Source organism: Bombyx mori, chromosome W, assembly GCF_030269925.1.
Source record: "Bombyx mori chromosome W, ASM3026992v2".
Lineage (NCBI taxonomy): Eukaryota > Metazoa > Arthropoda > Insecta > Lepidoptera > Bombycidae > Bombyx > Bombyx mori.
In genome coordinates, this window is record NC_085135.1 from 683,678 (window position 1) to 696,841 (window position 13,164).

The window sequence follows — 13,164 nt, forward strand, 5'->3', positions numbered from 1 at the left end:
TTAAATGTATGTCACCATTAATGCTCAAAGTATACCAAGTCACTACAGTGACTTATTCATTACTTTCACTAACACTAATGTTCATGCTGTCTTGATTTCTGAGAGATGGCTTAAGCCTCATTTACCTTCTGCTATCTACCCTCTCCATGGCTTCACTTTAATACGGAATGATCGTATCGATGCCCGAGGGGGCGGCGTTGCTATATATCTCCGCAGTAACATTTCTTATAAAACAATAGCTTGCTCGTCTGCTGATTCTTCTACACCTGTGGAATATCTCTTTCTTGAAATTTCTATGAAGGGAGCCTAAATTGTTCTCGGTGTCGTATACTGTCCCCCCAACGTCGACTACTTCTCCAGTCTCGAGCCGATTCTGGAATCTTTAGGGTCAGATTATTCACATCACATTATCATGGGAGATTTCAACACCAACTTCATAGCTCCTTTATCCTCTCGTTCCCGTAAACTTCAGGAAATCATTGGGTCTACTGGTCTTCATGTCTTGCCTCTACAGGCTACTCACCACAACATTAATGGCGATGATACTTGGCTAGACCTAATGCTGACCTCCACTCCTACCTCTGTACCCACTCACGGTCAATATCCTGCTCCTGGTTTTTCCCATCACGACCTCATCTTTTTATCTTATACGATTAAACCTCCTAAACCACAGCCCAGGGTTTTGTCAATGCGTAGTTTTGGGCGTATGAATAACGAAAATCTATGCAAAGACGCTTCTAAAGTGGACTGGGACCAACTAATATCTTCACCCTCGGTAGATGAAAAGGTTCACATATTCAATGAAGTCGTCCTTGGGCTTTACAACACTCATGCGCCTATCAGAAAAATTAAACTGAAACGCCCACCAGGTCCTTGGATGACTGAAGGTATTCGGATGGCTATGAGGCGCCGGGATCGGGCTTTTCGAAAATTTAGGAGGAATCGGTTTGATGATAACTGGACTAAATTTAAGGTGTCGAGGAACCGGTGCAATCAGATGATACTTAACGCTAAACGACGCTACATTCTAGAAAACATAAATTCCGCTTCGCCTGCCGATATTTGGAAATTGCTTGGAACTCTGGGTATTGGTAGACAGCGTCACTCTGATTTTCAGGCGACGATAAGTTTGAATGACATCAACTTTCATTTCTCCTCTGCTACACCACTAAATAATCAAATGAAATGTCGCACCTTGAACTACCTGAATGGTTTGTCTCGACTTAATGTTGACTCCTTTGAATTTTCTTCGGTTGCTGTGGATGAGATCAAAAATATTATCCTGTCCATAAAATCGAACGCCGTGGGTTGTGACAATATAAGTCGCCGTATGATCGTCACAATCCTGGATCATCTTCTGCCAGTTATATGGCACATCACAAATTTCTCCCTATCATCAGGCTCTTTTCCGTCATTGTGGCGTAAGGCTTATGTTATTCCTTTACCTAAAATTCCTAACCCTTCCCTTCCAAATCACTTTAGGCCCATATCTATTCTTCCCTTCCTATCCAAGGTGATCGAGGCCTGCGTACACAAACAATTGTCGCAGTTTATTTTCCGGAACAACCTATTGAGCCCTTACCAGTCTGGCTTCCGACCAGGTCACTCCACCGTTTCCGCTCTCCTTAAAGTGGTTGGCGACATTAGGACAGGCATGCAAGACACTAAAGTCACAGTACTGGTACTAATTGATTTTTCAAATGCGTTCAATGCCGTCAATCACGATATTCTCCTATCTATTTTGTCCTATATTATGATCTCTCCTACAGCACTGGAATGGTTTTCATCATATCTTCGGGGACGCCAGCAGTGTACTCGTATTGATGACACCTCTTCAAGTTGGTGCAGTGTCAACTCTGGCGTGCCCCAGGGCGGTATTTTGTCTCCATTATTATTTTCTATTTTTATAAATTTCTTAACACATAATCTTCAGTGTGCGTATCATCTGTATGCTGATGACTTGCAGCTTTATAGACAGACGACTGTGGAGTCTATTTCTCAGGCAATAAACCAGTTAAATAGGGATCTGGACTACATATGTAGTTGGTCAACTAAGTTTGGCTTAACTGTGAATCCAACTAAATGCCAAGCCATTATTGTGGGCAGCCCTCGTATGATCCAACGCTTAACTACTATGTCACTCCCACCTATAATCTATAATGGTACAGTAATTCCCCTAAGTTCCGTGGTTAAGAACCTAGGCCTTTACATAGACTCCACACTCGACTGGAAAGCTCAAGTATCTTACGTTGGACAAAGAACCTCTGGAATTCTTCGTGCTCTGTATCGCCTCAAGAATTTCTTACCATCAGCGACCAAGACTATGCTAGTACAAGCCTTGATCTTCCCTATTATTGATTATGGTGATGTGTGTTATTTTGACCTGAATGCAGACCTTCTTAATAAACTTGATCGTCTTCTTAATAACTGCATTCGATTTATTTTTAATCTTCGTAAATATGATCATATATCTTCCTATCGTGCTCAGCTTAAACTTCTACCGATTCGCCAGCGTCGTAATTTACGTGCACTGACGACTCTTCATTCCTTACTTATGTCTCCCGAACCTCCTTCCTATCTAACTTCCTATTTTCAATATCTTCACTCCAGCCATGAGCGGGCCCTACGTTCTCTCAATAGCCTATTAATTCGTTGTCCGACACATAGTTCTAGTTATGTTCGTAACTCTTTCGTCGTGCAATCTGTTCTGCTATGGAATGCGCTTCCTCTCGAGATCAGGACTATTACTAACCGCTGCACGTTCAAGTTAAGGGTTCGGCGAATGCTGTTGGAAAAGTTAGCGGAATCGTCATGAACTTATTAAGATGAAGTTATTTGTTAAGGAAATTTATTAATATATTCCTTTTAATACTGTATAAACTATTATATGTATGTATGTATGTATGTATATTTATATTTATATGTGATTTTGTATATATGTAGATATACTTTTTTTGTGTGTGTATTCGTAGCCTAATATAAATTTCATTGCACCTACCACTATTTACTCTGCACTACCTTTGGTTGACTGGTAGAGAATGCCTTAGGCATTAAGTCCGCCAATGTAAATTTTACATGAAGTGTAATAAATAAATAAAATAAATAAATGAAATACAACGCATTTTAACAGTATTTTAATGGGAACCAACTACTTTCAAAATTATTCCGGTAATGTCACGTGTTCAATACTATTTTGTACCTTTAGAATTAAAGTGGCTCAACCCAAAATTCTTATTTTCTGGTAAACTTCAATATTGTAATACAATAATTGTATTTTTTTTGTTTTTCGGTTTAAACACTTTAAGGCATGCCATTTTATTTGAAAAAGGCAGAAAGAGTACTTTGTCTAGACTAAAAGAGACTGTTTAATTTTATAAGCTGATAGAATAATATAGAAAAGAATAATAGGATACCCTCTAATCGTCACATTGGAAAAAGGTATGGCTTTATCATTTTATCATTTAAATTATTTTTTATTGCGCTTATAAAACTAATTTAATTTACAATATGTAACTATATCTATAACTAATCCGTACTTGTCAAAATCCTCATAAATTGTCAATATTCTTAATAAAATTCCTATTAATAATATACAAGTGCAAATGTTGAGCTGCTTGCCAGAAATGATATAATAGTGCTTTTTTTTTGTTGTTTCCTTGTAGGCTGCCTGTAATAATCTAAATCTGTGTGAAAGGCAATAAATGATTTTATTATTATCTACTAATGGTAGTCCAGTGGTTGAAATTCGACCATAATTTATTTAAATTTTAAGTTTGAACATTAATATAGTTCTATTGTCACCTTTCTATTATCATAATTTCTATAATAATCATTGCTCTATGTCGCTAAGGCTACATTATAGAAAAATAATATTAAAGACAAAAAATATTAATCTATTCTCAATTTGACCACAGATTGATAAATCAATAAACATAAAAGTATAAATGCATGTGTGTGTGTGTCAAATACATGGTATTGTGTGTAAGGTTTTTTTATTGATTTAGTTTATTTTTTTATTGTTTATGCACAATTAAAAAAAAATGTTAGCAATCTGCACTACTTCTCTATATTCTCTATAAGTGTGGGAAATTTCCTACATCTCCGTCCGCGCAATTTTCGTAAAAAGGGGTACAACATTTTTACTTCACGTATTACTTAAAATGTAGGTTCTTAATAATAATACATAAGTGTTTTGAAATATAAAACGAATCTTAAATTTTTTAGTTATACCACTTCCATTCTAAGGGTGCTATTTCGTAAACAAACTTTGCCGTTCATTACGCCATTGCGTAACCCTTAAAATACACGAAAACTGCCCAGCATAAACATAATTTTTTAGTAACTTTAATAGAAGTACTAGAATTCGAAGTTTATTATAGAATTTATTTAATTGTAATTACATATTTAGACATAGGTACTTAACATAATTAATCTTGGAATAGGTAATTATTTCAGCTTTTTTTTAATTAAAGAAATTATGTTTTATATAGGTTTAATCATTTACCCGTTGAACGTTTATAAAATGATTGTATTTACGGTAATAGTGTTGATGATCTTCATTAGGTGGCCCAAATATACTAAAATTATTACGAGCATCCATCCTTATTTATAAATGTTTAAAGAAGCAAAATTATTATTACATTGTTCAAATTTCTATTTAATTTATAAATATATATCTGTACGTATGTATGTGTAAATATGTGTGTGTGTGTGTGTGTGTGTGCGTGTGTGTGTGTATGTGCGTGTGTGTTTGTGTGTGTGTATATATTTCAATAGATAGGTAAACAGTGTGCAATTCATTTCGAAATTATTCTTGCCCATCTAATGGTTGTCTGGAAGAGATCACTCTTAGCGATAAGACAAAGAATTGTACTCTTTTTTTTTATTAATATTGTTACGCAATATTTATTCATTTTGTGTACAATAAAGAATACTCTATCTCACTCTCTCTCTCTCATCAAACAACTCTCTAAAAAAAAGCAATGATTTAATAAGAATTAAATGAAAAAGCAAATAATTAATATGTATTTACAACTAGCTAGACGTCTATAAAATTTTCTAACCGAAAAAAGATATGTGTATAAACCATTAGAATAGATAAAACCTTAAAAAACAACATTATTATTAAAAAGGAGAGAAAAAAATCTTGATATTGTATTGGTTTCACGGCAAAAATTTTAGTCACTACTTAACTTGCTTGAAAGTGAAGAAATACTCTCAAAATCCATTAATTTGCAACTCGCACTCGCACATACAATAATCGAGAGGCTCACTTCGGTAAAGCTATTCGATACATGAGACAGCAACATAAACAAACCTTCTCTCTCCCACAAAATGAGATTCATAAGCTTACCACTAGGTGGCACTGAACTCACACAAATTAAACATAACATTAACATGGACTGAGTAATTAAAAAAACTCTCACTAAGCACAAGTACATTACCCATTACCCGACTAATTATAAATATCGTTAGAAAGCTTGGCATTTCAATTAAACGCCTTAAAAAAAACCTTGCGTGCTACCAATATAAAAGAAAAAAATATCGCTTCTCAAGATGAATAAACGTCCTGCAAATTGACTAACTCGCACTCAGAGCTCCGCACGTTTCACCGTGAAGAGCGTACACTCGATGCGAGTCATTCGATTCCATTTTTGAAACTCGCACTAAGCCTACAGTTGCCTCCTGCACAATTTTTAGATACCATACTGTTATACTACGATAATCGTAACGAAGGTGATGATTAAAACCATTTACCAGAGTTGTTTTTTTATTTTAACATATTGCATCAAATCCCCTAGTAGATACAATATTAACAAATGCCAGCCAGGCATTGATTTACGTGGGCCTTAGTTCAGTTGCAGTTTTCAGTAAGATCAACCAAATAAATCTGATGACACCACCTACGCTTGTTATGTACCTACCTAAAACCTTGTCGCGATAAGCTTCAAGTTTACTGTACATGTGGTTCGTAGAAAACAGCCTCAAAAATATCGTTTTTTATTAAAATAACTCGAACAATAAACATAACCTAAAATGTAAACATTGTCTGATTTTACCAATTTGGCCATTGCTGGGAGACCTGAAAATTGGGCTCATGAAACCTTCTTAGGTATTGTAATTTATGCCCAAATTCTAGCACTGTAACGCCAGGCCCAAGTTTGTATGGATTTTGGGTTTGTCCTTTTTAATGTTCATTTACAAGATTACTAATTAGATAGAAAATCCAATTAATATTAAAATTAATCAAATTTAAATTGGGAAACACTGAACTATAACTCTTCTACGAGAATATCTTTGAATAACTACCACTAGATAGCGTTGTACACCAAAAACACCATCATAATGTTTTTCAGAATTCCTTAAAAATATACCAGTAAAAATCATAAAATTTTAAAACAAATATCTTCAAATCGTGTTATATCAGTATACACGTCGTTATTGGTGAAAACGATGAAATTATGTAACAATTGACAAAGCTATTAACAAAAAACCTGCATCGCGGTAGTAAAGTTCTCAAATATATCAGTATATATATATGACGGCGTTAACAATATTTCTGTCCGCATTCCGATAGAAGCACCCGACACGTGCGGACGTGCTCATCGATCACTCGATCGCCCGGTCTTTGTTCGCCCGGCTTTTGTTAGCCCGGCCATTGTTCGCGCTGCCTGTGTTCGTGATACATCTGCCGACCAAGTGTGTTTCCTGGAAGCTTTTATTTGTTTTGTTTTAGTTATTTTTGTGTTCGTGGTACATCTGCCGACGAAGTGGTTCCTGGAAGTATTTATTTGTTTTGTTTCTTTTTGTTATTTCTGTTTTGTTCTGTTTTTTCTTTGTCCTGTAGTAATCGCGCCGCATTGCCACCTGTGTTCAATAGAACCGCTCAGGTCCGAGAAGTTGGGGCCTCGCCGCAAGGCGAGTGTTTTCAAGACCCGGGGCCGCCCCACCTGGGCACTCAGCGATCATGGACGCTGTATTCGCGGAATTCCTCCGACTTCGCCACCCACAGCTCGCCTCAGAGTTTCTGGCCTTCAAGGCCAATCACACTGCGAGCCCTTTCGAGGACTCCGCCGCGCTCGCTGCTCCTGCGTCGCCTGTACCTGCGTGCAAAGCTTCTGCATCGAGCACCGCAGCCTCCGTCGTGCCTGCCGCTCCCGTGTCGCCTGTACTGGCGAGTAAAGCTGCTGCGTCGTCCGCCGTGACCATCGTTTCAGCTGAGCGATCATCCGCGGCCGCCGTCGCGCCCTCTAAAACACCTACACTTGCTCGTAGGTCGCCTGCGCCCGCCTCCTCGTGCTCCGACTCTGACTCGGACATGGAGGTCGACCTCGCCCCCGCCTCATCGACGGATGGATTCACCCTGGTACAGAAGGGTAAGAAGCGTGCCGCGGAGTCCCGAGCTCCCGCGGCCGCTAAAATTAGCAAAGCCGCGAACGCGTCGCGCCCCCGCCCTCAGACTCCCGTTGCGCCCCCAGCCCGTGCCATTCCGTCGCCGCGTCCGGTGGCACAAAATAAAACCCAGACCCCTCCCCCGGTTATCCTTCAGGAGAAGGCAGCTTGGGATCGAGTTTGCCTGGCCCTTAAGGCCAAAAATATCAATTTCACGAATGCCCGTAACCTCGCGAACGGCATTCAAATTAAGGTTCAAACACCCAACGACCATAGGGCCACCGTCTGCTGGCAGCCACCGCCGCGAACGCCACGTTTTTGTGCCGCTCCGCGTCTAAAAATCTAAAAAAGTGAAAAGTTCTATCGGATTACAGTGAAAGTGGTGTTGAAAGAAGCGGAAAGTTGTGAGAAACTCATTAGTGAAAACCGCATGACCCGGTGACCACGGGAACAAAAGTTATCGTGAAAAAACCGAGGAAACCCACGTGGTCACAACACAAAGTGGCGTGCGCCGCCCGATTTTTATCGATGAGGTGGACTTTTTCAAGTGTACTTTTAAAGGTCCCAGTGTCATACACCTTCCACCCGATTTTCAGATTTTTCCAGTGGAAACTGACGGAGTTACACTCGTTAAAGTGGAAACCACGTGGCCATGTGGTCCCCCTTCCACTGGGAGTTGAACGAAGTTAACTACCTCTGAAGATAGCCCAGAGAGCCTCTTCCAAAAGACCGTTTGGACCTTCACCATATCTCACTCCATGACGAAGATATAAAAAAAATTACTAAAAAGGTGCGCAATGTCTCAACTTTCGACACAAATAAATCGGGAATAAGATCTGTAACCCCCCCTTTTTCCTAGTGTAGGACGTGGCTGGAATCATTTCCAACACCTCCACAAAAATCCAGATTTTTATTCCCAGGGGTTACTTAGTTACAGACATTTCTTCCTATTCGTGTTGAAAGCGCAACGGGAGTGAAGGAGAAAGGAATATCGTCTATCTCAACGGGTGGCCAGTTGTCAACAACAAGGTGGCGTAGGCTACGTCACACAAATCGGAACGCAGCGTAGACCTCGTAGCCGAGCAGCGTAGCGTGGCGTAGCAGCCGTCGTAGCGCAGTCGCCGCGCCGGTCACCACGAGGAGATATTGCGTGGAAGTTCGCGTGCCGATAAGTGACCGTTTGGATTTTTGTGCGATTAGATGGCAGGACAAAATAAATATAATTTAATGATTGTAAAAAATATTTGAACAGACTACACGCTGCGGTCGCGTGATAGTTGTTTACGCGCAAACCGAGTGACCGGACCGCGCGCTCAAGGTCATTGTCGTTGAGTGTTGTTCTTGTTTGTTTCTTTTCGTGTTTGTTCTGCACTACATATATTTCATTTTTCCAAATGTAGAGATTTTGGCCATTAATTTATTTATTTTCTCAAAATTAATAAAACAAAATTGTGTACCTACTAAAACAGGTTTTTAAATTACACGAAATTTTACTTTCTCCCAAATTAAACTTCAAAATTACTTTTGTTAATATTGTATTTAGATAGGTCCCCGATAAACAGCTTTAACAATTTTTTTTTTTTCATTTAATTAAGTATTTTATAAAACAAGAACATTTGCGGTCACGGCGGAAAGGCGGCACAGAAACAAACCCTCAAAATAGGGTGAAAATATAATTGCGCGCAGACGTAAATTAGTTTTTAAGATTGTTTAGGCCATAGTGAATAAATTAGTGTTTAAATTAGAATTTTAGGACCGAAATTCGATTCGCGATACTCGAAAACATTTTTGTTTACATGCCGGAGCAACCGCACAACAAAGTTGGCATTGAGATCGCGAATCGAAAATCGACTTTTTAAATAATAAATATTTTTAATTTGTTTTATTAAAACTGGGTAGGGCGAGGTCAAAAACCACCCCCCACGTTTTTAAATTTTTGAAAACACCACTTGTATATGTAAATAAATCAGGCCTGAACTTAGGAATTTTATCATTCTTTGTTTGTTTTTTGTAAGTCTTGTCTTTATTTTGTTTTATTATTTTTAGTTTTTGACGCTGACCCCCATATACAGGGTCAGACTAACATTGACAATTTTCCCCGTTTCACTCGCAAGCCCACGCACAAAACACTATACATTCGCGTATACAAGCAGACACAACATACACACGCCATCACAAACACAAACAAAAAGACTACACAAAATGTACCGCACACCAACGACGTCTGGAGCCGCGACTAAGCCCGTCACCCCTAGCCCTTCTGCAGCACCGATCGCAGTACAGGACGCTGCCAGAACATTCATCCGCAGGCCTGAAAGAAGCAGAAGGTCCCTGGACAACATGGAGACCTACAAGAAACCGCAGGATAACTATGCTGTAATGCTGAGTGATAAACTCCTCCAGGAATTAATGAAAACTTTTGAAGATATTCCCTCAAAGGTTCGCGAATACCCTCAAATGAGGAAGGATATCAAGAACTTCCTGGAGGTTCAGTCGGATAGGGGCCAGCGTGTCCTCTACGAGCTCAGCAAGCGGATGACGCGTTTAGAAGCAGCAAGAAAACCACTGTCACCCACAGCTTCGACTTCACCAGAATATGAAGATCACATTCTGGAACGCCTGGGTCAAGTGGAAATAAACCTGCAGACGCGGCTAAACGACCTGGAAGCCAAAATGACCTCATCCTTCGAAGAACAAAATGTTCTCCGCGACGACGGCGGCGCTGACATCATCGACAAAATTATCGACAGAGTCGACGGGGTCGGAGGGGCCATTGACAAAACCGCCGAGAGCGTCAGAGTCATGGTCTGCTCCCAGAACACCCTCGGCGACAAGCTCAATTATATTGCCGCTGATGTCGCGTCAGCAAAAACTGCAATCGACATAGTCGCTCAAGGTGTGGTCACAGGCGAGCAAAGACCTATCTCCAGGTCGTATGCCAACGTCGCAGCCACCAAGTCAGGGCATCGGCCGGCACTACACTCGATGGCGGTCACCCTCGAAGGCAATCAGGAGACTGCCGACGAGGTGCTTGAGAGAGTGAGGAAGGCGGTCGATGGCAGGGGTACTGGCCTGAAAATAAGCAAGGTGCGCAAAGCAAAAAACCAAACAGTTATTTTAGGGTGTGACACCGAAGCGGAACTATACAAGGTGAAAGAAACGATTGAAAGCCGGGGGGAGGGTTTAATTGTTTCCCGTATGAAAAATAAAAACCCGCTTGTCATCCTAAAAGATGTCTTTCTCCCGAGTGACGACGAGGAGATAATTAAAGCGCTTCATATTCAAAACGAGGATATATTTAGGAACTTGTCTCAGGAAGATAAAGAAACGACCATAAAGTTCAAGAAGAGGACAAAAAATCCCAAAACGGCGCACGTCATTGTCCAGGTCGGTCCCGTGGTATGGCAAAGGATGACGGAGGCTGGGGCCCTCTACCTGGACTTGCAAAGGATCAGAGTCGAGGACCAGTCTCCGCTCATCCAATGCACGAGGTGCCTCGCATTTGGACATGGTCGAAAATTTTGCACCGAGAGTGTGGACAGATGCAGTCACTGTGGAGGACCGCATCTGCGCGAGAAATGCGCAGACTTCATCGCAGGGACCGAACCGCAGTGCTGCAACTGCTCACACTCTGGGTTGCGGAAGGCCGACCATAACGCTTTTAGCGCCGAATACCCGATACGAAAAAAGTGGGATTACTTGGCTCGCGCTAACACAACATATGCATAACCTAAACGCAGGACATTACACAGCACGTACACACAGACACAAAGCACACAGAAACAAAAACACAACACACACAAACATGAAATACACAACAACACGAACACAAATGATATACAGAATGTATATTGTATATACACGATTATATCAGCACAAAAACACTTACATGAACCACAAACAGTAACTCGAAACAAGGTAAAACGAAGTATAAAATATAAATCGTTAAAGAAATAGTCAATAAATATGTATAAAATTAATATATATATGTTATTGTCTAGGCGAAAGAATACAGAAGGAAAGTACAAAATCAAACATAACATGACAGAAACTCACCAATCCTGCAAAGCTAAAAATTGTTAACAGCAAACATTATAATTAAATAAATATAACTAAATAAATAAAAGTGCTTACTGTTGTGCAAATAATAGATATAAGAACAGAACTAAGATAGATATATCAAACGGAAGAATGCTAGAAATAAGAAAATAAGTAAAAATATATACAAATGTAAGATTTATAGATGTAGAAATAAAACTAAGAAATAAGAAATGCTAGAATGTCAGAAACATAGTGATAAGTATAATAGTTAGAATCCATGTAAGCCCATAATTATGTAAATGTACCGAATTTTGTAATAAAAACAAAATAAGTAAGTAGAATCTGTAAGGTTAGCATAAGAATACGTAAAGTATAAAAAAAAAAAAAAAATATTGTACACAAAACAGAGGTTAAAAATAAAACTCGAAGGAACTTTATTTTCCCAAATAAAAGAAAAATATATATATATAAGCATAGAGTAGCGGGAGTCCCACCCGACAAAGAATGATTGATGATGAATGTAAGAAAGACCAAGTATGCGGCTTGAAAGTGCGAGAGGAATACATGTGAGAACTGGAATGAATGAGTATATAGATAAATAAGGACCCGGTGTTCTCATGATCGGGGAAAAGCAGAAAAAAAAAAAAAAAAAACGACCATAGGGCCCTCTCTTTTTACCTCCGTAAGGAGCGTATAAGTTTCCATACGTATACGCTCCAGGAGGAGCGCGAACTCCGCGTTGTAATACGCGGAATCCCTAAAGAGTTAGATGTAGTAGAGCTCGTCAAGGCCGATCTGTTAGAACAGGGCTTTCCAGTGAATTCTGTGCACCGTATGCACACCGGCCGCGGTAGGGAGCCATATAATATGGTTCTAGTCACCCTCCAGCCTACCCCCGAGGGTAAGAAAATCTTCAACACACAGACCGTCTGTAGGCTCTCCGGTATCGCCGTCGAAGCCCCCCATAAAAAAGGCACTCCTAGCCAGTGCCATAACTGTCGACTGTACGGGCACTCTTCCCGTAACTGTCACGCGTGCCCCCGATGTGTTAAGTGTTTGGGCGATCACGCCACGGCCCTCTGCGCTCGCGACCAAACAACCGCGACGGAACCGCCTAGCTGCGTCCTGTGTCGAACACAGGGTCACCCCGCGAATTACCGTGGTTGCCCCCGAGCCCCTAAAATAAATCGGCGCGTCGCCCGCCAAAACCGCCTCCGAGCTTCCGGCCCAGACATCAAAGCCTCGGCACCCTCTGTGTCACAGGCTAAGCCAGCGTTCGTTCCGGCACCGGTGCCCAGTGTCTCGGCCTGGGCGAAACCGCTGCCGTACACGAACACGGCTACAACTCCCTCCTCCGCGATTCGTCCCGCCCCCGCGACTCGTCCCGCCCCCGCGACTCGACCCTCTCCCGCGACTTGCCTTCCGACCGCGTCCGACAATCTCGCTTTAGCGATCGACTTCTTTCAGTCGATCAACTTTGAGCGCGTTAACGCTTTGGGCGACGCCATTCGCGCTGCCTCCACTGCACAACACTTTAGCGCCGTTGTGCAGGAATACGCCGACGTATACGCGTCACTAAATACGTACGTCCTCCCCTCACTCCGCCGGTAATCAATGGCGTATATAAGTAGAGTAAAGCCCCTATCCGTAACGATAGGATTTTTTAACGCTTACGGTCTCGCAAATCAACGTGATCAGGTTTCTGACTTTTTGCGTGACCATCAAATTGAT

General features: G+C 40.9%; 1 protein-coding gene across 1 annotated transcript; it reads left to right on the forward strand.

Annotated features, from left to right (window-relative positions):
* Positions 1 to 412: 412 nt before the first annotated feature.
* Positions 413 to 8,072, forward strand: LOC134201637 (uncharacterized). Its single transcript, XM_062676875.1, has 3 exons — positions 413 to 1,681; positions 1,770 to 1,874; positions 7,989 to 8,072. The coding sequence occupies exons 1-3, from the start codon at positions 413 to 415 to the stop codon at positions 8,070 to 8,072; spliced, it is 1,458 nt and encodes a 485-aa protein (XP_062532859.1).
* Positions 8,073 to 13,164: the final 5,092 nt, after the last annotated feature.

What these genes read in the sequence shown, in the direction of transcription:
- LOC134201637 (XM_062676875.1), top strand. Translation starts at nt 413, where the DNA reads ATGGGAGATTTCAACACCAACTTCATAGCTCCTTTATCCTCTCGTTCC. An exon ending in ACACTAAAGTCACAGTACTG is followed by an intron (nt 1,682 to 1,769) that starts GTACTAATTGAT and finishes TCTCTCCTACAG; the next exon opens with CACTGGAATGGTTTTCATCA. An exon ending in CTCTGGCGTGCCCCAGGGCG is followed by an intron (nt 1,875 to 7,988) that starts GTATTTTGTCTC and finishes CCCGATTTTCAG; the next exon opens with ATTTTTCCAGTGGAAACTGA.